The sequence below is a fragment of the Lathyrus oleraceus genome, chromosome 1 (genome assembly GCF_024323335.1).
Source record: "Lathyrus oleraceus cultivar Zhongwan6 chromosome 1, CAAS_Psat_ZW6_1.0, whole genome shotgun sequence".
NCBI classification, from domain to species: Eukaryota; Viridiplantae; Streptophyta; class Magnoliopsida; order Fabales; family Fabaceae; genus Lathyrus; species Lathyrus oleraceus.
This window is the reverse complement of record NC_066579.1, coordinates 365,407,144-365,434,423: the sequence shown is the minus strand read 5'-3', so window position 1 is coordinate 365,434,423 and position 27,280 is coordinate 365,407,144. Positions and strand designations below refer to the sequence as shown.

Sequence of the window (27,280 nt, the reverse complement as noted above, 5' to 3'; positions counted from 1 at the left end):
TCGTGAAAACCCCTTTGCAAGAGATTCAAAATCGTACTTTATCTTTCCGTTATACTATTCATTTAAACTATAGTATCCATAATTTTATCCCTTCATAATATTATTTAAATTTTATTAAAACATCAGTTTTTCATTGCAATAGAAATAACCTCACCACAATAGAAACAATTTAAGTTAAATCTTTATTTGCCCAACCGTTCATATTATTATCTACTAAATTTGTTGAGCTCCATTTTCATTCCAAACTCAATATTAAAGAGTAATTCCTTGTTCATGGAAAAAAAATGTAAGGTGGGCATGACATAATGTGCACAGATAGTTTTATTTTTAATTTGTTTCATACACTTATTGAAATGATATACCAGAAATAGAAAACAGAGTAGAACTAACTGTAATCGAATTATGAAAACAATGAAAATGAGTGTCATTGTGTACATCACTCAACAAATAACAACTATGGGGAGGTTATAGTACCAGTCATTAGCACTGGGGAACACATAAAGACGATCACACGGGACAATAAGGAAAAGAATTTTTTTTTCATTATTCTATTAATTGGAAATAAAACAAGTAGAAACAACAAAAACTGTCTGAACAAGGAGTTCCCTCAAATTTACATTTGATACAGAGATTACAAATGTATAATATAAAAGAAAAAATATGGGGCCTAAGTTAGAGCTCCTAAAGAATGGGACAAAAGGGTAAATTTACAAATCAAGAAAAGAAAGACTAGTATACAAAAAGAATGACACTAAGCCACAATTTCTAATCTACAAATCTGGTATGTATTTTGGGAGCATATACAAAAGGGTGACAGACTTAATAATTTCGCACCCCTGGAGTAAACATCCTATTATTATAAATTAAGTCAAAAACTTACAATGAATGGGGAGGTGTTGTATGTGAAGAGGAATCCTCTGAAACAGGAGCAGACGAACTTGATATGTCTAGCACGGTTTCAAGCTTCAGCAAAGGTTTTATTCTTCTATGAACCTCGTCGCATAGATAATTAATCTCTTCAAGAATCATGAGAAAAGCAGTTTTGCAAGACTCCTCGTCCCTGAACGCCAATATCCATCTTCCATCAACAAAAGCTTTTGTCTTTAACTTCCCTTGTGGACTGTACTTGACAGGATCCAGAAAAGGTAAAGCAGAAGGCCGGATCCGCAGGTGTAACCATTTTGAATGCTTATCATCAATCCTGGGCTAAAGAATGAGGACAAAAATTATTGTAACATTACTATACACTGACTGATCAAAGTAAAAAGAATTGTAACATTCAATTTTACTTAAATTACATTCACGGATTCTTTCGGAATGGAAACCAACATAAATTTGTACAATTTTCAGCTAATAAAACTGCATGTTTCAAGATTAAGATGCAAGGGTAGCAGACAACTATACATACATTGCACCCAGACAAAGGTGCAGCAACCCGAACAATTCCATAGGGCTTCTTCAGAGGCAATTCTTCTGCAAGCACAAGCCAACCAGATGTTCCTACAGAGATTGCTAGAAAACAAAAATGGCGCTCTTTGCCCCTCTCGAAAGCAATTCTACAAGGCACGGCATTAACTGCACGTGGAAAACAAACAATTAGGTTTTTTGGTCAAACACACTTTTTAAGTGTATTAGTTATTAAATTTCCTGTTATATCACGCTTTGGCCTATCATGAGAAGACCGATCTTGTGAAGAACGCAGAGGGCTAATTCCGCCAGGTCCAGCCCCAACCTTGCTTCTATCTCTATATACGAATATAGAAACGACTTTCCAAAGTCCATATTTTATTGTTAGTTTTATTTTACATAGATTCATTTTCCCTTCGCAAGTGGGTTTCATTTAATAAGTGTTTAGGGTATTTTTTAACTAAAAAAATTAGCATCAACTGTTTTGAAGGTGCTTCCTTAGTGATGTAATCTTTTATTTCTTATGAATAAGATTGAATGGAATATGTATAAAAAAATCGGAATATCATAAGTTAGGAGCTTATTAGTACTAGGTATCTCATTGATAGCATACATAGAGTAATAAATAAGTATTTAGGTAAACAAACTAAATATAAACAGAATCAGTCATGAGAGAATACACAAAATTGCAGTTCAGAACACCTACCAAGGTTCATTTCGGTGCCTGGCTTTGGGACTGACACAAGCCCAGAACTCTGGGCTCGAGAATCCATACGATGATCATAAGGACGATAAATAAGAGGTTGCTCAGGCAAAGTTCTACCGTGAGTGAATATCTGAAGTTGGTGCAGAAGTACAAATACCTGCAAGAGAGAGGGGGAACCAATGTAAAGTTCTTCATTATAAAGGTACGCAATATAATAAGAATGGAGGAAAATCCAACTGTATGACATGTTATGCCCAGTGGAGTTTTATAAGAATACAACAAGACAATAAATAAGTGTAGGCAGACCTTCACCAACTCGTGCATTCTTTCTCCAGCAGTAAATGATGATCCCTCAGGTATATCTTCTGTAGGAACAACAGAAACAGTATTAAAAACCTTCTTATTATTCTCAACATAACAACAAGCCAAGGAAAATAAATAAGCATTGGAAAAGCTACAACATTACATGATTACCTTCTGAAAAGAACATCCTAGGCGGAAAAAGCATACACTTCGGTTCTTTGGGAGGGGATGAGGAATCCATTGCTGGAGTTAGGAAGTTATATAATTCAAGCACAAAAGTAAGCCACACAAACATAGAAATCCATCAGAAATAACAAAAAATATTAAAATCACCTCTTTTGCACTTTCTCCACTCATCACAAAGAACGGTAATAAGAAGGTCAGGCCAGAAACCTTTAACTTCCTTTTCAAGAGCACAGGCAGAATTCTCGTATGAAATCTGCAATGGAAGGAAAATAAAGGCAACTGAAATTAAGATATTCCCGTAGCACAGATATTAGACTCATTTGATTATTCACTATAATCAAAAGGGAATATGGTAATTTCATGTCTATAACCATATATTTAATGTATTAGAAAACTATTAATTATTTCATGTCTGTCATTGGCCCAAATGCTTCATTGCAAGCGGTCATCTTATAAGCCATAAACACCTACTATGTATGCAAATAAAGGGAACATTTTTCCCAGATAATATACATCAACCTTCTAAAATTTACGGATAACCCCCTTATAGATGGCTGTCCAGGGGGGGAGGAGAACAAGGTCATTCAACTACTTGATGTTGGACTTAGGCACCACACAACACTCAAGTCCCTATCAATTAATATCATAAAACACGAGTATTTGCAAGCTATATATCTGGAAGAACTACAGAACATTAAACAAATTGACACATGAACCACTAGTCACACCTGCCTGAAAATTGCTTCAATACTTAAGTAAATAACTCGACTTCCACCATGTAAACAATATGCCGTTATAGGGGCATGGATTAATATTTGTGTCGGTGTCACTACTAAAATCTCATATGTTCTTACTTTCAGCAATTTGAGGTGGTTGTTGTTGAATTCTGACTCACTGTAAGGAAACAACTGGCGTAAAAGCCAGCCGCCATCCCATAGTGTCTCTGCAGATATATTAGAACGGCAAAAGAGGCTCACTAATGCATCTAGCACCTGAAAAATACATCCCATATAAATTATCAAATTACTAAACTCAAACATCAAATAATAAAATAAGATTGCATTGACATTCCATTGAAAAATGCCATGTCACAGTGGAAAAATGATAAAGACCCTTTACTAGAGCATTGTAATTTTATCCTATAGAATCTAGAAAATCATCACATAAACTAAATGGTCAAACTAGCGACATCAGGCAGGTACTTATTTTTGTTCAAATCTTCACATGTGAACTTCCAAACGTCATTTATTTGTTAACGTTAGGCAGGTACTTACATTTTTATTTATAAAATCAACCACATATTATGATCCGAGTAGCATTTTCAGTCTAGCAGATCCTTTGATAGGTAAACTACATATTTTATAATACATACGATCTATTAGTTCCTTTGACCAGCAATGCTACTGGCCACCTCGGTACCAAATATTGGTGACATGCTCAAAAAGAAAACACTAGTTAAAGACACAATAATGCGGCTGTGAATGGAGGAACACGAAAATATATATGACCAAATGCATTTTCAGTGGCACGCATTGAGTTTATAGCAGAAACTGGCCTAAGATGGTGTTTGTGCACTAAGGACCTTTTTCATGCAGCTATTGCAATTTGAGTTTTTCAAAACACGCTGAAACAATGTAATTTAGGACCTGTTTGTTTTAGCTTTAAAAAAATAGATTTTCTCTTGGCATTTTCAAAAATGATTTTTTTGAAAACATTTTTCAAAAATATTAAAAGTTTTTTAAAATTCGTTTTTTATAAATTGAAAGACTATTAACATCTTATAACATAAAGATACATTACTGAAGATCAAAACATAGTCAAAATCCCAATTTTTTCAAAAAGTTATATTTCAATAATGATTTTTATGAAAAGTTATTTGAATAGCTTCAAAATTAAGTGATTTTTTAAATTTTTAATATCCAAAAAAGTTTCATTAAGATGATGAAATACCTAAAATAACATTTTAAGAACAACTATTCAAACCGAATTTTTATTGAAGCTTTTATTAAAAAACTCTTAGCAAATTTTTTTTAACAAAAATATGTAACACTATAAAAATCATTTTTTTTTTAAAACTAAAACAAACGGGGCCTTAGTGTAACACCCCGATAATAATATAATAATTATTTAAATTAAGTTAATAATATGTTTATTAATTTAATTAGATAAATGAATTATTATTATTATTATTTTGGAATAATAATTATTGGGATAATTATTTATTTGGAATAAAAATAAGTTGGAATAATAAAAAGTCCCATTTTTGGTAAAAAGGGTTGCACGTGAAAAGGAGAACACAGAGAAGCGGTTGAAAGTGGAAAAAAGGGCAAAAAGGCAGAGCAAGAGAAGAGGAAAAGCTTGGAGATCAGAGATTGCTGGATTAACTCAGGTAAGGGGGGTTATCATCGGTTAAAGGGCATTATGTGATAATATGTACTGGGTAGTGATAACCATTGTTTTACCTCTGACTAGATTGATGCATGATGAATTATGAACTCTTTGGATGAACGAAATTGGGGTATAATTGAGAAAGAATCTGTAGGAATTAGATGTAAAAGTGTCAGATTTTGTGTAATCGAATAAGATACGAATTGTGTTGAAAATATGAATGATTTCTGTGTAGAAATTGGACTGTGGAAGGTTGGTTTGAGTAGATCTCGTAGCAGAGAAAGCCATTGCAGATCTGAGAGTTCTGGTTTCTGGTCATACGCGTATGGCACTAGGCAATACGCGTATGAGATGGCTGGTACGCGTATGGCACTAGGCAATACGCGTATGGATGAGGAAGATGAAATTTTGAACGTGAAATGGTCTCTGGTGGTACGCGTATGGGGAAGTGATACGCGTAGCATACGCGTATGGGAATGGCCAATACGCGTATGGATTTGGTCAGGCGTGGGCAATACGCGTATGGGCATAGGCAATACGCGTATGGGCAGAATTGTGAATTTTCTGTGCTGTTGTTGTGCTGTTTTTGGTTGTTTAGGCTGAGTGTTGCAATTCGGCTGATGTATTACATATTAGGGATCATTTCCCGTGGCTTTGAGTAGTATAGGTATTAGTAGAGTGTACTAATACTGTGGTTGTTGTTTGGCATGATCTGATATGCTTATGTGATAAAATATTGGTGATGTATGATGATATGCATGTTGTTGTGAATGTATATATTATGCATGTAATTGTGAATGGACTGTTGTATGGCTTAGAGTGTGAGCATAGGTCCATTGTGGATTGTTGTTGATGCTGCATTTGCTAGATGATTAGCATGCATGGCATAGCCTGTGGGGCTGTAGCTAATTCCCATGGTGAGAAATTAGTGAGTGAATTGTTATGGAATTGTTGTTGATGTTTGCATACTAGATAATTAGTGTGCATAGTCTAGCCGTTGGGGCTGTAGCTAATTCCCATGGTGAGGAATTAGTGAGTGAGTCATTAGATCTCAAATGAGTGGGACTAGTGAGCTTAGTAGCCGTATCTGGAGTTGATCGGTGAGCTTGAACTGTATGTTCAAGAATAGTCGGTACCGCATATGTTGAGTCTCATTGCATAATGAATGTATGGCATATAATATGAATGGATGTATTCCAGTATTATATGGTTATTATGTGTTGTGTTGTTGATGATTGAGTATGGTTTGAGATTATACATATGATATATGTTATTGTTGGGTATGATGTTGAGTTGGTACTGCCGTTGCTGAGTGTGTAGTCTGGTTAGGGTGAACAAATGCGTATTTACTTAACATTACATAATGTTGTATAATGCTTATTATATTGATTGAGAAACTCACCCTTACATCTATTTTTCAGGTAACGAGCAGTGAGTTGAGTAGAAGCTAGTGCTATGGAGTCTAGTGTCGTCCTTAGTGGGTCATGCTCTGGTAGATGTAACATCGGGAGGGAATGTTTGACTATGTTTTAATTTAGTTGTTGATTCAACTTTACATGTAATGTAGTACATGATTTGAATGTCGATGTTTTGTACCCGCTGCGAATTATGCAAAAGAGTCTTATTTTGATTTAATAAATGAGCATGACAGGATAATTTGATAATTGTTGTGAAATGATTGTGTGACACCCTTCGGGGCATAATTACTCTGATTGATATGTTATTATTTTAATTAAATATTTTGGGGTATTTAGAAGGGTGTTACATTAGTGGTATCAGAGCATAGTCGGTCGAGTCGAGTCGTAGTTATTCTGTTTCCCCTGTACGGTATAGGTGTTGTGTAACCCTATCAGTACTCATTGTTTCAGTTTGTTTGGGTTTTCAGAATAGAGATGGCTGGAAGAGGTAGAGATGATGCTGCAATTGCTGAGGCTCTGGGTATGCTAGCTGGAGTACTTGGAGGAAATCCGAATGTTGTGGGAATGGGAGCTGCTCGTCAACTGAGTGAGTTCCAGAAGAACAATCCTCCAATGTTTAAGGGAGCATACGATCCAGATGGCGCTCAGAAGTGGTTGAAGGAGATCGAGAGAATCTTCCGAGTAACTGAGTGTGCCGATAACCAGAAGGTCAGGTTCGGTACGCATATGCTGTCAGAGGAAGCTGATGATTGGTGGGTTGCTACCCGCACTGAGTTGGAAACTGCGGGGAATGCTGAGATTACTTGGGCAGTGTTCAGAGAGAGATTTCTGAGGAAGTACTTTCCAGAGGATGTCAGAGGGAAGAAAGAAATAGAATTCTTGGAATTGAAGCAGGGTAACCGGTCTGTTACTGAGTATGCTGCTAAGTTCACAGAACTGTCAAAATATTATACTCCCTATAGTGAGGCTACTGGGGAATTTTCCAAATGCGTGAAGTTTGAGAACGGGTTGCGTCCCGAGATCAAGCAGGCGATTGGGTATCAGCGGATCAGGGTGTTTTCTGATTTGGTTGATTGTTGCAGGATTTTCGAACAGGATTCCAAGGCTAGAGCAGAGAGCTATCAGCAAAGGGTTGATAGGAAAGGTAAGAATCAGATTGATCGTGGGAAACCGTATGCAGCTGGCAAAGGTTTCCAGAGGCAGAGTGGGATGAAGAGGCCTAGTGGGGGAGACTCTAGTGCTCCTGTTAAGTGTTACAGATGTGGTCGAGCTGGACATCGTGTTCATGAGTGTACCAGTGCTGAGATGAAGTGTTTCAAGTGTGGAAAAGGTGGTCATTTGGCTGCAGAGTGTCGGTTGAAGACGGTGACTTGTTTCAACTGTGGAGAGTTGGGTCATATCAGTCCACAGTGTCCTAAGCCGAAGAAAGAGAATCAGTCAGGAGGCAAGGTCTTTGCTTTATCGGGTTCTGAGACTTCTGCAGATGATCGTTTGATCCGAGGTACGTGTTATATTAATGGCTTTCCTCTTGTAGCTATTATTGACACCGGTGCTACTCATTCTTTTATATCTTTGGATTGTGCTGTGAAACTTAAGTTAGAGATATCTGAGATGCGTGGTAGTATGGTGATTGATACTCCTGCGAAGGGTTCAGTGACTACTACGTCAGTTTGTTTAAATTGTCCTTTGAGTATTTTTGGTAGAGATTTTGGGATAGACCTTGTGTGTCTTCCACTAGTGCAGATTGATGTTATCTTGGGAATGAACTGGTTGGTGTTTAACCGAGTCTATATCAATTGTTTTGATAAGACTGTGATTTTTCCTGAGATTGAAGAAGGAAAGAGTTTGTTTCTATCAGCAAGGCAGGTGAATGAGGAAGTAGCTGATGGGGCAGAGTTGTTTATGCTGTTAGCGACTATGGAAGCTAAAGATAAACTGGTAATTGGTGATCTAGCTGTGGTGTGTGATTTTCCTGATGTGTTTCCGGAAGAGGTGAATGAATTGCCGCCAGAGCGTGAAGTTGAGTTCTCGATTGATTTGGTACCTGGTACTAGACCGATATCGATGGCTCCATATCGTATGTCTGCTGTTGAGTTAGCTGAATTGAAGAGTCAGTTGGAAGATTTGTTGGATAAGAAATTTATTCGTCCGAGTGTGTCACCGTGGGGTGCACCAGTGTTATTGGTTAAGAAGAAAGAAGGTACTATGAGGTTGTGTGTGGACTACAGGCAACTGAATAAAGTGACGATCAAGAATCGGTATCCTTTGCCGAGGATTGATGATTTGATGGATCAATTGGTTGGTGCGAGTGTGTTCAGCAAGATAGATTTGAGGTCTGGGTATCATCAGATACGTGTAAAAACTGAGGATATTCAGAAGACTGCTTTCAGAACAAGGTATGGACATTATGAGTATTCTGTGATGCCTTTTGGTGTGACTAATGCGCCTGGAGTATTTATGGAGTATATGAATAGGATTTTCCATCCGTACCTAGACAAGTTTGTGGTAGTGTTTATTGATGACATTTTGGTGTATTCGAAATCTGAAGAAGAGCATGCTGAGCATTTGAGAGTGGTTTTAGAAGTTCTCCGAGAAAAGAAGTTATTTGCTAAACTGTCTAAGTGTGAATTTTGGTTGGAAGAAGTTAGTTTTCTTGGTCATGTAATTTCAAGAGGTGGTGTTGTTGTTGATCCTTCTAAGATAGAAGCGGTGTCTAAGTGGGAAGCTCCGAAGTCAGTTTCTGAGATAAGGAGTTTTCTTGGACTTGCAGGTTATTATAGAAAATTCATTGAGGGATTTTCCAAGTTGGCGTTACCGTTGACGATGTTGACTAGAAAGGGGCAAGCGTTTGTTTGGGACTCGAAATGTGAAGAAGGTTTCCAAGAGTTAAAGAAAAGGTTGACTACTGCTCCTATCCTGATATTACCGAGTTCGTCGGAACTATTCGAGGTTTATTGTGATGCTTCATTGTTGGGTTTAGGTGGTGTGTTGATGCAGAATAAGCAGGTTATAGCTTATGCTTCGAGACAACTGAGAGTTCATGAGAAGAACTATCCGACGCACGATTTAGAGTTGGCAGCCGTGGTATTTGTTCTGAAGTTGTGGAGGCATTATTTGTATGGATCAAGATTTGAGGTTTTCAGTGACCATAAGAGTTTAAAGTATTTGTTTAATCAGAAAGAGCTGAATATGAGACAGAGGAGATGGTTAGAATTCTTGAAGGATTATGACTTTGGTTTGAATTACCATCCGGGTAAAGCAAATTAGTGGCTGATGCATTGAGTAGGAAATCATTGCATATGTCTATGTTAATGGTTAGGGAATTGGATTTGATTGAGCAGTTTAGAGACTTGAGTTTGGTGTGTGAGAGTACTCACAATAGCGTTAAATTGGGGATGTTGAAGTTAACGAATGGTATTTTGGATGAGATCAGAGAGGGTCAGAAATCCGATATGCTTTTGGTTGACAAGTTGACTCTAGTGAATCAAGGTCAAGGTGGTGAATTCAGAGTTGACGAGAATGGTGTTTTGAAATTTGGTAATCGGGTGTGTATTCCGGATGTTACTAAACTTAAGAAGAGTATTCTTGAGGAAGGACATCGTAGTGGCTTGAGTATTCATCCTGGAGCTACGAAGATGTATCATGATTTGAAGAAGTTATTTTGGTGGCCGGGAATGAAAAGAGAAATTGCGAGTTTTGTTTATTCTTGTTTGACTTGTCAGAAGTCAAAGATTGAGCATCAGAAGCCGTCTGGGCTAATGCAACCGTTGGCTATTCCAGAGTGGAAGTGGGATAGTATCAGTATGGATTTTGTTTCTGGGTTGCCGAGGACAAGTAAGAATTTTGAAGCTATTTGGGTGATTGTTGATAGATTGACGAAGTCGGCTCATTTCATTCCGATCAGAATGGATTATCCGTTAGAGAGATTAGCCGAGTTGTATATTGAGAAGATCGTAAGTTTGCATGGTATTCCGTCGAGTATTGTGTCGGACAGAGATCCTAGATTTACATCGAAATTTTGGGAAGGTTTGCAGAGAGCTTTGGGAACTAAGCTGAGATTGAGTTCTGCATATCATCCGCAGACTGATGGTCAGACTGAGAGGACGATTCAGTCATTAGAGGATCTTTTGAGAGCTTGTGTTTTGGAAAAGGGAGGTGCTTGGGATTGTTATTTACCTTTGATTGAATTTACCTACAACAATAGTTTTCATTCGAGTATTGGTATGGCACCGTTTGAGGCTTTGTATGGTAGGAGATGTCGGACACCGTTATGTTGGTATGAGTCCGGTGAGAGTGCTGTGGTTGGACCGGAGATTGTTCAACAGACTACAGAAAAGATTAAGATGATTCAGGAGAAGATGAGAATTGCTCAGAGTCGTCAGAAGAGTTATCATGATAAGAGGAGAAAGTCACTTGAGTTCCAAGAGGGAGATCATGTGTTTCTTCGTGTTACTCCGATAACTGGTGTTGGTCGAGCTTTGAAGTCAAAGAAGTTGACACCTCGATTTATTGGTCCTTATCAGATTTTGGAGAGGATAGGAGAGGTAGCCTATCGTATCGCTTTACCGCCGTCGCTTGCGAATTTGCATGAGGTTTTTCATGTGTCTCAGTTGAGGAGGTACATTCATGATCCGTCACATGTAGTCCAAGTAGATGATGTACAGGTGAGAGATAACCTGACTGTTGAAACATCACCTATGAGAATCGAGGATCGAGAGTTGAAGCAATTGCGGGGTAAAGAGATCGCCTTGGTGAAGGTAGCTTGGGGAGGACCAGCAGGTGGCAATGTGACTTGGGAACTTGAGAGTCAGATGAAGGAGTCTTATCCGGAGTTGTTCGCTTGAGGTATGTTTTCGAGGACGAAAACTCTTTTAGTGGGGGAGAGTTGTAACACCCCGATAATAATATAATAATTATTTAAATTAAGTTAATAATATGTTTATTAATTTAATTAGATAAATGAATTATTATTATTATTATTTTGGAATAATAATTATTGGGATAATTATTTATTTGGAATAAAAATAAGTTGGAATAATAAAAAGTCCCATTTTTGGTAAAAAGGGTTGCACGTGAAAAGGAGAACACAGAGAAGCGGTTGAAAGTGGAAAAAAGGGCAAAAAGGCAGAGCAAGAGAAGAGGAAAAGCTTGGAGATCAGAGATTGCTGGATTAACTCAGGTAAGGGGGTTATCATCGGTTAAAGGGCATTATGTGATAATATGTACTGGGTAGTGATAACCATTGTTTTACCTCTGACTAGATTGATGCATGATGAATTATGAACTCTTTGGATGAACGAAATTGGGGTATAATTGAGAAAGAATCCGTAGGAATTAGATGTAAAAGTGTCAGATTTTGTGTAATCGAATAAGATACGAATTGTGTTGAAAATATGAATGATTTCTGTGTAGAAATTGGACTGTGGAAGGTTGGTTTGAGTAGATCTCGTAGCAGAGAAAGCCATTGCAGATCTGAGAGTTCTGGTTTCTGGTCATACGCGTATGGCACTAGGCAATACGCGTATGAGATGGCTGGTACGCGTATGGCACTAGGCAATACGCGTATGGATGAGGAAGATGAAATTTTGAACGTGAAATGGTCTCTGGTGGTACGCGTATGGGGAAGTGATACGCGTAGCATACGCGTATGGGAATGGCCAATACGCGTATGGATTTGGTCAGGCGTGGGCAATACGCGTATGGGCATAGGCAATACGCGTATGGGCAGAATTGTGAATTTTCTGTGCTGTTGTTGTGCTGTTTTTGGTTGTTTAGGCTGAGTGTTGCAATTCGGCTGATGTATTACATATTAGGGATCATTTCCCGTGGCTTTGAGTAGTATAGGTATTAGTAGAGTGTACTAATACTGTGGTTGTTGTTTGGCATGATCTGATATGCTTATGTGATAAAATATTGGTGATGTATGATGATATGCATGTTGTTGTGAATGTATATATTATGCATGTAATTGTGAATGGACTGTTGTATGGCTTAGAGTGTGAGCATAGGTCCATTGTGGATTGTTGTTGATGCTGCATTTGCTAGATGATTAGCATGCATGGCATAGCCTGTGGGGCTGTAGCTAATTCCCATGGTGAGAAATTAGTGAGTGAATTGTTATGGAATTGTTGTTGATGTTTGCATACTAGATAATTAGTGTGCATAGTCTAGCCGTTGGGGCTGTAGCTAATTCCCATGGTGAGGAATTAGTGAGTGAGTCATTAGATCTCAAATGAGTGGGACTAGTGAGCTTAGTAGCCGTATCTGGAGTTGATCGGTGAGCTTGAACTGTATGTTCAAGAATAGTCGGTACCGCATATGTTGAGTCTCATTGCATAATGAATGTATGGCATATAATATGAATGGATGTATTCCAGTATTATATGGTTATTATGTGTTGTGTTGTTGATGATTGAGTATGGTTTGAGATTATACATATGATATATGTTATTGTTGGGTATGATGTTGAGTTGGTACTGCCGTTGCTGAGTGTGTAGTCTGGTTAGGGTGAACAAATGCGTATTTACTTAACATTACATAATGTTGTATAATGCTTATTATATTGATTGAGAAACTCACCCTTACATCTATTTTTCAGGTAACGAGCAGTGAGTTGAGTAGAAGCTAGTGCTATGGAGTCTAGTGTCGTCCTTAGTGGGTCATGCTCTGGTAGATGTAACATCGGGAGGGAATGTTTGACTATGTTTTAATTTAGTTGTTGATTCAACTTTACATGTAATGTAGTACATGATTTGAATGTCGATGTTTTGTACCCGCTGCGAATTATGCAAAAGAGTCTTATTTTGATTTAATAAATGAGCATGACAGGATAATTTGATAATTGTTGTGAAATGATTGTGTGACACCCTTCGGGGCATAATTACTCTGATTGATATGTTATTATTTTAATTAAATATTTTGGGGTATTTAGAAGGGTGTTACACTTAGCATGTTCAGGGAAAATATTCAATATATGTCGTAGACTCATTCAATTGTCCTCAAACTCACAATTCCATATGAAAATATCCACTATGCAAGTGTACCCAATTTTACACAAACGATTTTCTCAGCAATTAACTTGATCTCAATACCTAGAGTTGTAAACTTGTACTCCCTCCGTTCCTTTATAATTGTCACTTTTTAGAAAAAAAATTGTTTCTTTTTAAGTGTCATTTCAAAGTTCAAGGTAGAGTTAACTGTCATTTCAAAGTTCAAGGTAGAGTTAACTGTAGTATTGTCAAAATTATCCCTAATCATTTATTATAGAGAGAGAAAAAGATTAAATAAATTACTAAAAAGTTAAGGGTATTGTAGGAAAAAACATAATCATTGTTTAAAAAGTAACAACAATTATTAGTTATCTTGATATGTGTAAAAAATCAAAAAACGACACTTAAAAAGGAACGGAGGGAGTATGATTCAGAGGTTACTAGGGAATTTGACAACCATGATGTTTAGGTTGTATGGTAATTGTCAAATATGTTAATGCTACATACATTTCCAATACCAAAATCAGAAAAGATATTTCTACCAATAAGGAGGCAGATACTTCCATATAGAATAGGTATAACTATTTGACTATTTCTAAAAAGTATGCCAACAAGACTATCAAATATAAACATAAACATGTACCTGAAATCTAGGTACACGAGGGCTTGGTATCACATTTGGAAGCTGAAAAGATACCCCATATTGCTCCTGTAAAACATGGTAAGCAAAAACTAAGGAAGTCATCATCAAGCAAAACATCTTATAAATATCAACAAGGAAGAAAATGAAACTAAACATAATAGTTTGCTCCAGAAATACATTACGATAGTAATAAGTGAATCAATTATTACTATAATTTCAGATATAGTCTATTAGAAATTATCACAAATAGATTCAAAATATCAAACAACCATTCAAAATATGATGTACATGAAAATATTGTTGAAAACCTATCATATTTGTGTATTGTATTTGTACCAGTTAATTGTATGCAACAAATTTATAAGGAATAAATTGAATGATGAAGTAAAAATACAACTACCAAACCCTTATATACACTAGTATCCTAGCTGGGAGCATTGTATTGTACTTGACAATGGATTGCCCAATAAATGTAATTACTGTCTACAGCTGGAAAGTATCATCTATTTAGGTAAAATATAATCTATTTAGCCGATTATCTTCTATTCTACTGTTTTACTTGGATAGTTGATTTCTTATTCATGAACTTTCCTATATTAATTTGTATATACCTTTCATAAAGAAGTATATCACAATAAAACACAATGTTAAGTATACCTGTCTTAAACTATATCTAGATGTATCAGAATCTATATACCTCCGTATAAAATAAATCAAGAGGAGAAAATAATAATCAGATACTATTGAAATCTAATCACCGAGCCAACTAATAAACATGATAGAATTAATCTTACCTTCAAGAAGGAAAAAGTGAAAATTGTATGGTAGGGGGAAAATACATCAAACTAACACTGGAAAACAGAGGAAATTGCAAACCTTGATCTTTTCAAGATAAACATCAAGCTCACATGCAATGCCATCTCTTGTCAAACTAGTTTCAGAAGAAAAAAGTTGTTCTTCCTCTGAAGCCTCACCAACCAAAGCTTGCTGCGCAAACATGCAATGGAAATCAAATAAGTACCAAGTCACTTCACTAGAATAAAACTATGAGCTACTTCCCCTCCTCCTACTGAAATGATCCCTAATTCTTTCAATAGAGAAGGGGAAAGAATTAATAAAGCATTCAGAAATAACCTCCCTAAGCAATCTTTTGAAGCCTCCACTAATTTTATAGTTGTTTCTTCCAGCAAGCAAAGAGAGCAGAGTACCATCTTAAAACATTATATAAACCAAGTTCTCACATATCCAAACTTTATTTCCTTATAACGTAAGCTCCCAGCAAAAACTTAATGGAGACGAATTCATTTCTACAAGCAATTTATATTTTTATTCCTGTCCATCAACAAATATTCCTCATTTTTGTTATATACACAAGACAGCTTTCTTGCCACCAACACACAGCCTTGAATGGAGCCTTTCACCACCACCCTCAACATCATTTATAGAACATTGCATCCAAGAATTATGTGGATAATAATCAGTTCCATCAAGACCATTAACAGTAATTCTTAACATCTTTTTTCTTTTTATTTTGATTACAGATTACATTAATAATGGTACTTGGGGAGGAATCGGGTATCTTCAACAGTATCCACAAAGCAACTATGTGATATAACCAACTGGTAGATTATAACTGAAAATGGGGAAGAATCCCCTTTGATTACAAACAATGGGAGCACTTCGAGGGTCTGCCTACCTTCCAATTCCTAAAGGCCTTATTCCTCTCAAATGATAAGACGATGCCCTCTCTAGTCCTCCTATCTATTGATAGGCAGCATGTCTTATTTGGCCTAATTATCTCTCAATAAAACTACTAACTACTCATTAACTAATTAACTAACCAACTACTTAACTAACAATAGCAGACCTATCGTTACGCTAAAGAAAATTTTTATCAAATAAATCAAATTACTAATGTCACACTTAACAAGAATAGCAAATTTTAAAATATAGAGAGCAGGATAGGATCCTAGCAAGAACAACGTATAAACCTGTATGTTGTACGAGGATTCTGTTGTAATGAAGGTAACTCTACCTGAGTAACTGTATTATTGACTAAGGGCGGCAAAAGTCAACAGTAAAATGCTCAGATTTTAAAATGGTCAGAATGGGGCAGGTGCAACTTACCAATAAGAGTTTTTTTTGCTGTTTGCGTTGTGGAAGAATTCCAAGCCCATCTAGCATTGACTCGTCAAGTTCTGCAAAACAGGATATGTTAAGAAAACATAACTAAGTGCAACGGTGAAGCAAATAGACATTCACGTGTACAACCTTTAGTTTGCAGCAGAGTGGCAAGCACACTCAAGGAACCAAAAACTTGTAAATCAGCCCCGTCAGTTACATATTCAAGCAAAACTTCCCTACATCAATCAGAGACATCATGTCATAGAACAGTTAATCAAAAGAACAGATAAAATCTGTGACTTGTATTAACAGTGACAAGATAATAATTACAGATTAGAAAAAGAAGAATCTGATAGAATGTATATTTTATAACCCCAAAAGCCTAAGGCTCCCCTCATCAAGAATATCTTGATGATCTCACTCTCTTTCTATAACAGAAATTCTTTCCTACATCCCTTTCTCTCTCCCTCCCCCTTCCCCTCCTATATAACTAACTAATCATTTGCTTCCCACGTTTTTTGCCAGCTCAGTCCCCTTTATTTCCCTGTAGCGATGTGCCTACTATAGACTATCCATATTTTGGGCCCATTCTCTCTAACTGATACAGACTGACTAATATCTTCCACCACATTCCTATCAATACAACCTTATATAAGAATAGTTTTGTCTTCAAGGCTAAATCAGGATAGGCCCCAGCACATTTTCATCATCTTCCCATGTAACATCTTCTGCTGAGCTCTCTTTCCACTTAATCAAGCTCTGCTTCACAGAACTACACTCCCTGACAGTAACTCTCTGTCCAATTACCTTTTCAGGTACGGCTTCATCACTTGCAGCAATCTCCAGTTCCTTATGAAGTTATAGAAACCAACATATGCACAAAAAAAAGAAATAGGGAAAATCCCTTTGAATTACAGAATAATACCACAGAACTTCAAGCGTCGCATAACCAGAGTAGTCAATCCCGCATAGCGGCACAGAGCAGCCGGCCCCAAAAGTGGGATAGCGGGTTAACCACCAGTTGATAATTTTTGGACAAATTACATATAATAATTATAAACATATAGTTAATTAAAACCCATAAAATATTCATAATCAAATAATGAAACGATGGGGCAGAGGGAGGAGATGACGGAAGAGGGAAGAACGAAGTGCCGAGAGAGAGATGAGAGAGGACTTTCAACTCAAATTTGATTGAAAAAACTCAAAATTACCCCTAAACAATTTTAAACTTAAGGGGTAATTTTGATTTTTCAGAGAGGAAAAGGCTAGCGATCCAGAAACCACCCCGGGCCGAGAACTGCTCCACTTCGATATCCCACTGTTTACCCTATAGGAGACCTCTTATTCGAAATGTGTATAAGAGGAAAAGGAAAAACTGATTATTCCAGTTATGGGAAAATTACTGTTAGCTATGGGGAAGTTACTTAATGGGACAGTGACTGTTAGTTATGGGGCGCTACTGCTGTGAACAGTAATTAATTATCTAATTATTTATACCTATTCATGCTGGGTGGTGTGTAACAATAAATAGGAAAGACGCTGAGCAGGGGCAGTTTTATCTTAGAAATTCAGAGTGGAATTTGGAAAGGGAGAGACTCAACTCTCGAAGATTTGGGAAGGAGAGAGGCCAAGCTCTCAATCTTGGTTGAAATGTGTGTAAATGTATGTTGTCATCTCTGATTGGGAACCTTTCTCCAAAGATTAATCAATAATATTCAGTTGTTATTCACAAATACTTCCTATTGGTACCAGTTTCTATCACATCGCTCTGTGATTCCTGAATTAATTGGGCACCATCCAGCCAATTCGAGTAAGATATCAATGCTGTTCTCCATCCTCGTGACACCTTGACAACGCATCAGCAGCTTTATTTTCCAGTCTTGGCTTATATTCTACCTCAAACTAATACCCCAACAGTTTCTCCAGCCAACATTAGAAGGAAAGGAGGAAAGGAAATGAGAAAAAACATAGGGAAAAAGAAAGAAGGACAGGAAATGAGAAAAAACAGAGGGAAAAGACAGAAGGCAATGAAATGAGGGAAAAACTAAGGGTAAAGAAAGAGGGAAAAGAAATGAAGGAAAAGAAACGAACTAGAGGGAAGATGAAGAACTGCTGAGGGAAGATGAGGAAACGAACCTGATGAAGATGAAGCTTGAACAGCAGAGCAGAGTAGAGGAAAAACTGCTACGGTTAAACAGTTTGAGGAATATCACTAAAATTTAGAGGGCAATACCAAATTACTCTTAAAAGGTTTTAATTTTAAGGGAGTAATTTCAATTTTTAAGCAAAAAAGGGAACGTGGCCCAGAATCCGATCCAAAACGCAAACCGTCCCACACCCACGCCCCACAAAACCCCCCCTGAGCAGCCGTAGCCCAAATTCGCTCCACTTTCCGCTCGCAGCCGCAATAGCGCCGCTCGAGATCACTATTGACTACCTAGCAATCATAATCAAACACCTCCGATCTGTCAACTGTGACAACCACAGTTATATTGACTAATGTGTCACAGTTCCAAAGGTGCAGAAATATGAAGATCATTGTGCTCAAAAAAATAAAAATAAAACGAAGATCCAGAATCCGATCCAGACGCAAACCGTCCCATACCCGCGCCCCACAAAACCCCCCTGAGAGCCTGCAGCCCTAATTCGCTCCACTTTCCACTCACCGCCGCGATAACACCGCTCGAGGCCACTATTGACTACCTAGCAATCATAATCAAACACCACCGATCTGTCAACTGTGACAACCGCAGTTATATATTTACTAATGTATCACAGTTCCAAAGGCGCAGAAATATGAAGATCATTGTGCCCAAAAAAATAAAAATAAATTGAAGATCACTTTTCCTAATCTAACATAAGAGTATCAACAGAAAATGAAATTTAAATCAGCACGCCAAAAGATTGACTAATACCTCAAAGCCACATTTGAACTGCTACCATTATTTAGCATGGTGATACTCTGTGGATGAAAACCTGAAGAACTAGGTGAGCATGGAACATTGACTACCAAGCCTTTCTTATTATCCTTGGCGAGACTATCATTAGCTATCCCATCGCCTTCAGAAGTAAAACCATGATCAGGTATCATTCCATTGTCTTGACCCCCAAAACATTTTGTAAGGGACTCTAAGGGATAATAAAGTGCAGCAACTATTGTATTTGCCAAATCTTTGATCTTGACTATCCTCAAGATGCAACAAAGTAAGTAGAGAGAAGTGACAACATCGCTTTGTATACCCTGGTCAACATGTTCCTAAACATTAATAAAATCATGCTGAATTGCATAAATCAGAAGTAAACAGAGAAACCCGTAAAGTAAGTTTCATACATTAGCAGCCACTATCCTTAGGGAAGGAAGAAGTACTGGAAAAATCAGATGCGTCAAAATGCTGTCTGTTATTAACCTTTCAACATCAGGAATTCCCGCAGAGATCACATCACTAAAGTAATATAGGTTATCCTCAATTTCATCTACAGCAGCCGTAATGGTAGCCTTTGAATCTGGGACTGGATTTCTGTCTCAGCAACCATAATTTCTTTTTAAGGAACAAGGAAATCTGAATGTAATATGCAAAATAAGAAATATGTATGTCTTACTTCAGCGTATCAGAGATCAGTTTGTTTAAATCCAGACACTGCTTCTTAAAAAAAGAAACCAGATTTGAGAAGTAATCTGTGTGAGGTGCGCTAGTTATATATCTATTAACAGAGTGATCTCCAACTGAAAATTGTAGACAAAAATATTACAAAAAATATTTGTAATCATAAGATGACTGAGTTAAGAAAGAAATTGAAAAAGTATATAAAACAGTCTCCAAAAAACAGCAAAAATCTCACCATGGTAAACATTAAGGGTCACAGCACGTACAGCAGCACGAATCATGTTCTCCTCATGAAAGGCAAAGCGTATTGCCTCAACATATAGTGGAAATGAAACTACTTCATCCTAAATGCACAGATAAGTATGGTAAATACATTTTGGCATCTCAAAAACAAAGGCAGATTTATCTGACATCTTCAACCCAGTAAGAACATTATTTAAAGTTAATTATCCTTGAAAGACTGGGATACCCGATTATTAATTGATCCATAAAATTACAAATCTCACGAGATTGGACTGCCTGGCTTACAGGACTAGCAATTTTTCAAGACTGCGTAAAATATCAGAGTTTAGTTGAATTTAAACTGTTAATTTTTTGGTGAGAAAAAGAACTGTTATTTTCTCTTCTTTTCTTTCATTTCTTCTGTTTTTTTTCCTGATGCAATAAAATTTTCAAAATCATCTCAAAGTACAGTAAAATCCCATATTAACCACCTTCTGTAGCCGCAGGAATACAACTAAAAATAATCAAAATTAAGAATCTTCTCTACCTCTTTTAAGCCATAAACATGAGATCAACTATAAGTCTATAACCAAGTCCAAGTGCTCAGAAGAACATCTTACAAATTACTTTTAAGCTAATAACCTAAATCATTATCAGAGCAAGAAAACTTAGAAAGCAGAAAACTTACGTTGCGGGTCTTCACAAGCAAAGAAATAGTATTCTTGTTTAATTTCCCACCTATCGCTCTTCAATGATGACCATAAGATGTAAAAGGACAAGTTAGCAAAATTATACAAAGGGAAGCAAAAAACAGAGGTTGTGCAGAGTAACCATCAACTGCTATACCCTGGTAGGATAAGGATACATTAAAACCAACCTCAAAAAAGATATGTAGTATGACAACAGCTCTTCATTGCGGAAATCAAATGAGTATGTAATTAGGAAGTTCATATGTTCATTACTAAGCATATAGTCTGCAAAAGTAACAATAAAGAAGAAAACCAAGCCCATCAACATTGTTACATCTAATGTAGAAAATAATGTAACTGCGGAAAAGGGAACTTCATTTGACAAACTTACATATAGCATGTTCACTTTGAAGGTTTTGGATCATAATGCTAACAGTTTGTAGCAACTGAAGTGGAATACTAATAGTCCTGCTAAGTTTTAGAACACGTACAAAATCTCCCACAACTTGATTTTCCATGAAAAATCTGCCACAAGCTAGGATATATAAATTGCCAGAATAAAAACAATTATACCAAGGAATATAAGCATAACTGAATCTCACTCAAAAAAGCTTGGGTCGTGTTGGTCACCATATGTTATCAACTCCGCAATTGATCTCAGAGCCTCAATAACAAAATCCTTCACAAATAATACAATAGAGAAGTTGAGGAAACCTTGAGAAAAAAGTCAGAAAGTTTTAATCATAGCTAAAGTTTTTATTACCTTATTAACCTCATTAACTATATGAACTTTTGTTAACTGATCAGCTAGGTACCTAAACAACACAAGGCAGCAGGGTAACAGTGAATAAACAAAAGAGAACATCAATGAAGTTTACCCAATTACTCACTAACTTGAGAATAAAGTTTTGGTACTTGAATAGCTTTAGAGATTAGCTCTCATCTTGATATTATTTATATATAATGAAAATCGTACAGGAAGAACCCCTTTATATATAATCAATCATAATAAAACTTTATATACGAGGAAGAGTATGTCTTAATAATAAAGAATCAAATTAGCATATATCTCTGAACACTCTTCCTCAAGCTAAAGCATGCAAATCGTAGGCATCAAACTTTTCACAAATGCAAGTTATCCTTGGTCCTCAAATTGTGAAAATGTCCACCAATTGTTCATTACTAGAACCAACAGATGAAGTATCAATCTCGCCAAACACAATTTTCTCATGAAAGATACCATGTATGTTTGGTTTGGCTTTTGAAAGAGACAAAAACAATTCTAGAGGGGTAGAATTGATTTTGAAATGATTGAGGTGTTTGGTTCCTCTCAAGTAGAATTGACTCTGCCTTCAAAATTGTTTCTACTTGAACCTATAATTTGTAGTTTGAATTTAAACGTGATTTTTACATTGAAATTTACTGTTACATAAATGTATATCAATCTCGCCAAACAAAATTTTCATTACTAGAACCAACAGATGAAGTATCAATCTCGCCAAACACAATTTTCTCATGAAAGATACCATGTATGTTTGGTTTGGCTTTTGAAAGAGACAAAAACAATTCTAGAGGGGTAGAATTGATTTTGAAATGATTGAGGTGTTTGGTTCCTCTCAAGTAGAATTGACTCTGCCTTCAGAATTGTTTCTACTTGAACCTATAATTTGTAGTTTGAATTTAAACGTGAGTTTTACATTGAAATTTACTGTTACATAAATGTATACAAACATATATCTCTTTACATTCAACTCACTTTAAACCAGAATCAATTCAATTCTCGTCACCGCAGAACCAAACACACTCAGAATTAGAGACAATATGTAATATGTAAGGCTGGTTGATCAATACAAATAAGACCCATAGTGCCTATTTTACCAAACCAAAACTCTTAGAGGTGTACGAGACATACGAGCTCCTCAGTAATCAGTTCATATATATTAACAGCTATATCATCGTTAAGCACATATATCTACCATTTTTTCCCTATTTCACTTTTTATTACATAAATAAAACTTTGAATTACAACAATGCAAAACAAAATTAACAGAACGGAGATTAATTATTTACTTATTGAACAATTTATGAATTATATGGCATTGGGGATAATTGTGAATGGAAATTTACCTAAGTTGATCCAAGGAAAAACGATCTTTGGATCTCCAGAAGGAAAACCACATGGTTATGAGAATCAAGAGGCGAAATTGAGGACAGTATAATTCATCATGAATCGAAATTGAAACTGCTCGATCCACACACGAGCAGCTTCAGAGAGAGAGTAGGGTTTTCGAAAGATCACGATGAGAGAGAGAGAGTGTGTGTTATTGAAACAATCGAGAACAGTTGGATTTGGATTAATTAATTAACGAGAGAGGTTGAAGTTGAAATTGATGATGATGAGTCAGATGATAGGAAAATATAAAGAATTTGAAGGGAAATTGAAGTATGACGCAATGGAACATGTGTTACATGAATGAATCTTCGCGTTGTTGTTGAGTATAGGATGAGTATACGAGTAGTTGATTAACAGCAACAAGGAAGAAAATGCCTTTTCGATGCGAAATGGGATTATGGGATCATCCTTCCACGACCCAATGCATCATTTGACACTTATGACCCCCTTTCTTTTGCTATCCACACCACCTCTCTACTAAATTATATCAGTATATTTTTTTAAATGGTTGTTTTGGGTTACTTGCATTTTCACTTCCACTTATTTACTTCTCTCACCTCCCACTTTAATGGGAGGAGAAACATCCTATGGAAATTCGAAAATACCTTCTTAATTCTAAAAATACATTTTCGGACGCACCTATTTCACATCAAAACAAGTTCTAAATAAGACACACTTTTATTTTCTCAAAAATTAATCCGGAAGTGTATCTACGGACAAACCCCTTCAATAACTTTATTCGTTTAACAAATCAATGAAAAATATGGTAGTTAAGTATTTGTGAAGCTTTTTTGTTTGAAATAATGTCTTCAAATAGTATAATTTAAGTCCTTTCTGTCTAATTCTCATAAACGACGTCAATTTTTGCACTCGTGAAATTTGACGTGGCATATATTCATATGTGTGGCACCTGACATGGCATATGCTCATATATTTTGTCTTCCTCTACGAATCGAACTAGAGACCTCACCTTCCACAAGTAGATACCTCAACCAACAAGGCTACTATCAACTTGTGAAATATAAACGCCATATTATATTCGTATATTTCAATTCGTGATACAACCACATAAATGTTTGAAACTCCAAAATTATGTCGTTTTTTTCCAGAATCTGTCCATTTCTCTTGAACATTATATGCACTTCCATCTTTTTCTCTCTAACGCCAGTAAGGCCATTTTCAAGGGACATAACCTCTTTGTAATTCAACGAAGTAATGTCGTCTCCCTTCAAGTGCCTGAATTCAATTTGCATATTATCATTCTCGTTTTTTATTCTATCAATTTCAATGTTAAGGTTCTCTGATATATGTGATGATGATATTTAATATGAGATGTGGTGATGATGATATTTAATATCAAAGGTCTACTACCTACAAATTTTTATTTTTGATATCCATATCAAATGTGGAAATTATACTGTAACATTTATGCTGAAGTTGTTTCTTAGTTAGTTGTGTGTGAGAGTGAAATTTGCTTTCACATAGGACTCATTATCTTTTGACAATTGATATATTTAATTTGTAAATCAAATTAAAAAAATATGAAGTTGCTGAGTGGTAAAATATCTTTTCAGGAAACTAACTTGACCAGGGTTTAATTCCACTGTAAATGCAAGATTTTTGGGATTTTTTTTGGAATTTTGGTGACCTTGGTAATCTTGGTAATGAGCGTATGCCACATCAGTGCCAATTGAATGTCAATTGGCCCTTTATTTTGAATTTGACTAACAAATCTAACGAAAAGGATTAACGTGACCCTATTTGAAGACATAAGGGATGAATCAGTCCTTTTAAAAGTTAAGGGACCAAAATGGACCATGAGGTAAAGATAAGGGACCAAAAGAGTATTTTGCCAATTTGGTGAGTTTTTGAATATCTTTTGTTATGATTAGTCTTAGATATGGTGCATCCTAATGTTGTGCCCAAGCCTATTGTGTCTACAGATGTCAGACTGGTTGATGTCAAGGTAGAATTTGGCAAACAATTTACAAATGAATAGGAGTTTGTTGTTCGTGATCATATGCTCCAATATATCCACACTGAGGTTGCCAAATTGGGGTTCAACATTGTAACCGAAAGGTCAAATAATGGTTCAGATAGAAGAAATGCATTTGTGACACTAAGATGAGAAAGAAATGGCAAATACATAAATCTTATCCGGAAGTTGAAACAGGGTGATATCAGTTCAAGGAAATGTGAGTGTCCCTTTAAGTTGCGTGGATACCTTATCAAATAATACTGGGAAATTTAATGTGCTTGGTGGTGTACATAATTATGATATGTGTCGCAAGTTAGTCGATTATTCCATTGCATGTCACCTTAAGGATGAAGAGAATGAGGCCATTTTTGACATGACATTGAATATGGTGCAACCCAAAAATATACTTGCATCTTTGAAATGGAAAAGACCTGAAAAATGTCTCAAATATCAAGAAAGCATACAATGTTCGTGCCTAAAACAACAAAGCAATAAGAGGGGATAGAATAAAAATGCAATAATTTTTGAAGTTTTGGATAATAACCATTATGAATCTAGGTACAGAGTATGCGATGATGGAGAAATTGTTTGAGATATATTTTTTAGTCATTCTGATTCTATAAAGTTGTTCAACACCTTTCCTACAATACTCATTATTGATTCAACATATAAGACGAACAAGTACAGACTTCCACTATTGAAAATTAGTGGTGTTACTTCTATGGAAAATACTTTTTTTAGTTGGGTTTATATTTTTGGGAAGTGATAAATAGGACAATGTTATATGGACTTTAGAAGTGTGTATGACTTTCTTAAAGGACCAAGAAAATATGCCAAATGTCATTATCATTGATCGCAATATCTCACTGATGAATTTGGTTGCAAAGATGTTTCCTACATTATATGCATTACTTTGTAGATATCACATAACAAAGAATGTGAGAAGTAGACGTAGGTATGTGGTAAGGACCAAACAATTAAAGGGTGGAGATGGGAAAATGGCCAAAACTAGTGTGATACTGGAAAGCATATTAGATGTATGGAATTTTATAATAAATTCTTCTACGAAAGAGTTATATGTCAATTTTGTTATACATTTCAGGAAGGGGTGTAAGATGAAGGTGAGAAAAACAAGAAAGGGAGGGTTTGAATTGTTTTGGAAAGTAAGCGCTTTTGCAAAATAAAATCACACAGGATTTTATACTGGTTCGCTTAAAACACAAAGCTACTCCAGTCCACCCGGCCAAGGTGATTTCGCCTTCAACAAAGACTTAATCCACTAATCTTGAAAGATTATTACAACCAACGTCTAAGAGAAAGATCTCTTAGTCCTCTCAAGTATACAGACTGCGCAAAGTCACTTGAGGAATATAAAACAACTTAGATAAAAACAGAGTTTGTAATCTAGAGTGCTTCTAGGATAAAGCAAGTATTACAACAGTAAGAGCAATTAGAATAATTCACGTTCTGAGCAAAAGCTCGTGAATAATTGAGAGAGAGAGAGAGAAATATTTCAGTGTGTTCAGGTGTATCTCTCAAAGAGGTTCGTCGTTCTTTATATAGAGGTGAAAAGCAACCGTTTGTAGTAATGGCAGATATTTAGTCTTGATGAGAGTTTAATGCCATAACTTCTTTGTTTCTTGCCAGAACAAGTTTGTCTCCCTGAATAACTTCTTTCCAATTATAGTTTCTTTCCACTTGAAGTTGAAGTTGCCGTTACTCTTTCTGGATAAGGAAATCCATTATCAGAGTCTGCGTTACTCTGTTAGACTGAGATCTTGAGATGTGGCTTCAGAGCTTCTGATAGTCCTCATCTTTTAGATTTCCAGTGTTGACTTCAGATGATCTTAAGACTTCTGGAGTTCTGATGTACCGTTGCTTAGAGTCAGAACTTCTAGAGTGCGCTTCTTCTTCAGATGCTTCTGATATTCTGATATGCTGTTTTGTTCAGAGTCAGAACTTCTAGAGCGCGTTTCTAGATGCTTCTGATCTTCTGTTAATTTGTATCTGATTTGATTCTGTATCTGATGACGCAATCAGATTTCTTTCTTCTTGTTTAGAGTCCTGCACACTTAGAAACTTTTCGTTAGAGTGCCATTTTTGGTTTCATCCTTTGTTATCATCAAAATCCTGGAATCTGTTGTAGAACAATTTTTGTTCTTACAATCTCCCCCTTTTTGATGATGACAAAACAAACTTAAATGACAGATGAAACATAAAAAATAGAGTTTATCAGATCAGATAGAAATGAGCTCCCCCTGAGATAGGCTAGGGAGTTCAGAAGTTCTTACCAGAGCTTCCAAGCAATGAAGTTTCTCGATACCTTCTGCAATTTCTTAAGTCCAGTGTTAGATGAATTTATTTTTAGAGAATAGTATGTTTGCAGAGTGCTTAAGGTATTAGGCAATTTTTCATCAGAGCTATTTGATTTCTCCCCCTTTTTGTC

The 27,280-nt window shown here is 36.2% G+C and overlaps 1 protein-coding gene across 2 annotated transcripts; it reads right to left on the bottom strand.

The window, feature by feature from the left end:
• Positions 1-587: 587 nt before the first annotated feature.
• LOC127136830 (protein TRANSPARENT TESTA 9) lies at positions 588-23,281 on the bottom strand. Of its 2 annotated transcripts, none has more exons than XM_051063351.1 (21): positions 22,811-23,281; positions 21,447-21,498; positions 21,286-21,362; positions 21,075-21,208; positions 20,872-20,968; positions 20,683-20,740; positions 20,008-20,116; positions 19,768-19,891; positions 19,499-19,685; positions 19,083-19,408; positions 16,312-16,400; positions 16,168-16,238; positions 14,917-15,027; positions 14,041-14,106; positions 3,457-3,594; positions 2,750-2,855; positions 2,588-2,659; positions 2,420-2,478; positions 2,114-2,270; positions 1,409-1,575; positions 588-1,206 (listed from the first exon to the last, which is right to left on the bottom strand). In XM_051063351.1, the coding sequence occupies exons 1-21, from the start codon at positions 22,861-22,863 to the stop codon at positions 877-879; spliced, it is 2,583 nt and encodes an 860-aa protein (XP_050919308.1). In that variant the 5' UTR covers positions 22,864-23,281; the 3' UTR covers positions 588-876. The 2 variants fall into 2 exon arrangements, with proteins under 2 accessions (XP_050919308.1, XP_050919312.1); XM_051063355.1 differs by having other exon boundaries at positions 21,314-21,362; positions 22,811-22,831.
• Positions 23,282-27,280: the final 3,999 nt, after the last annotated feature.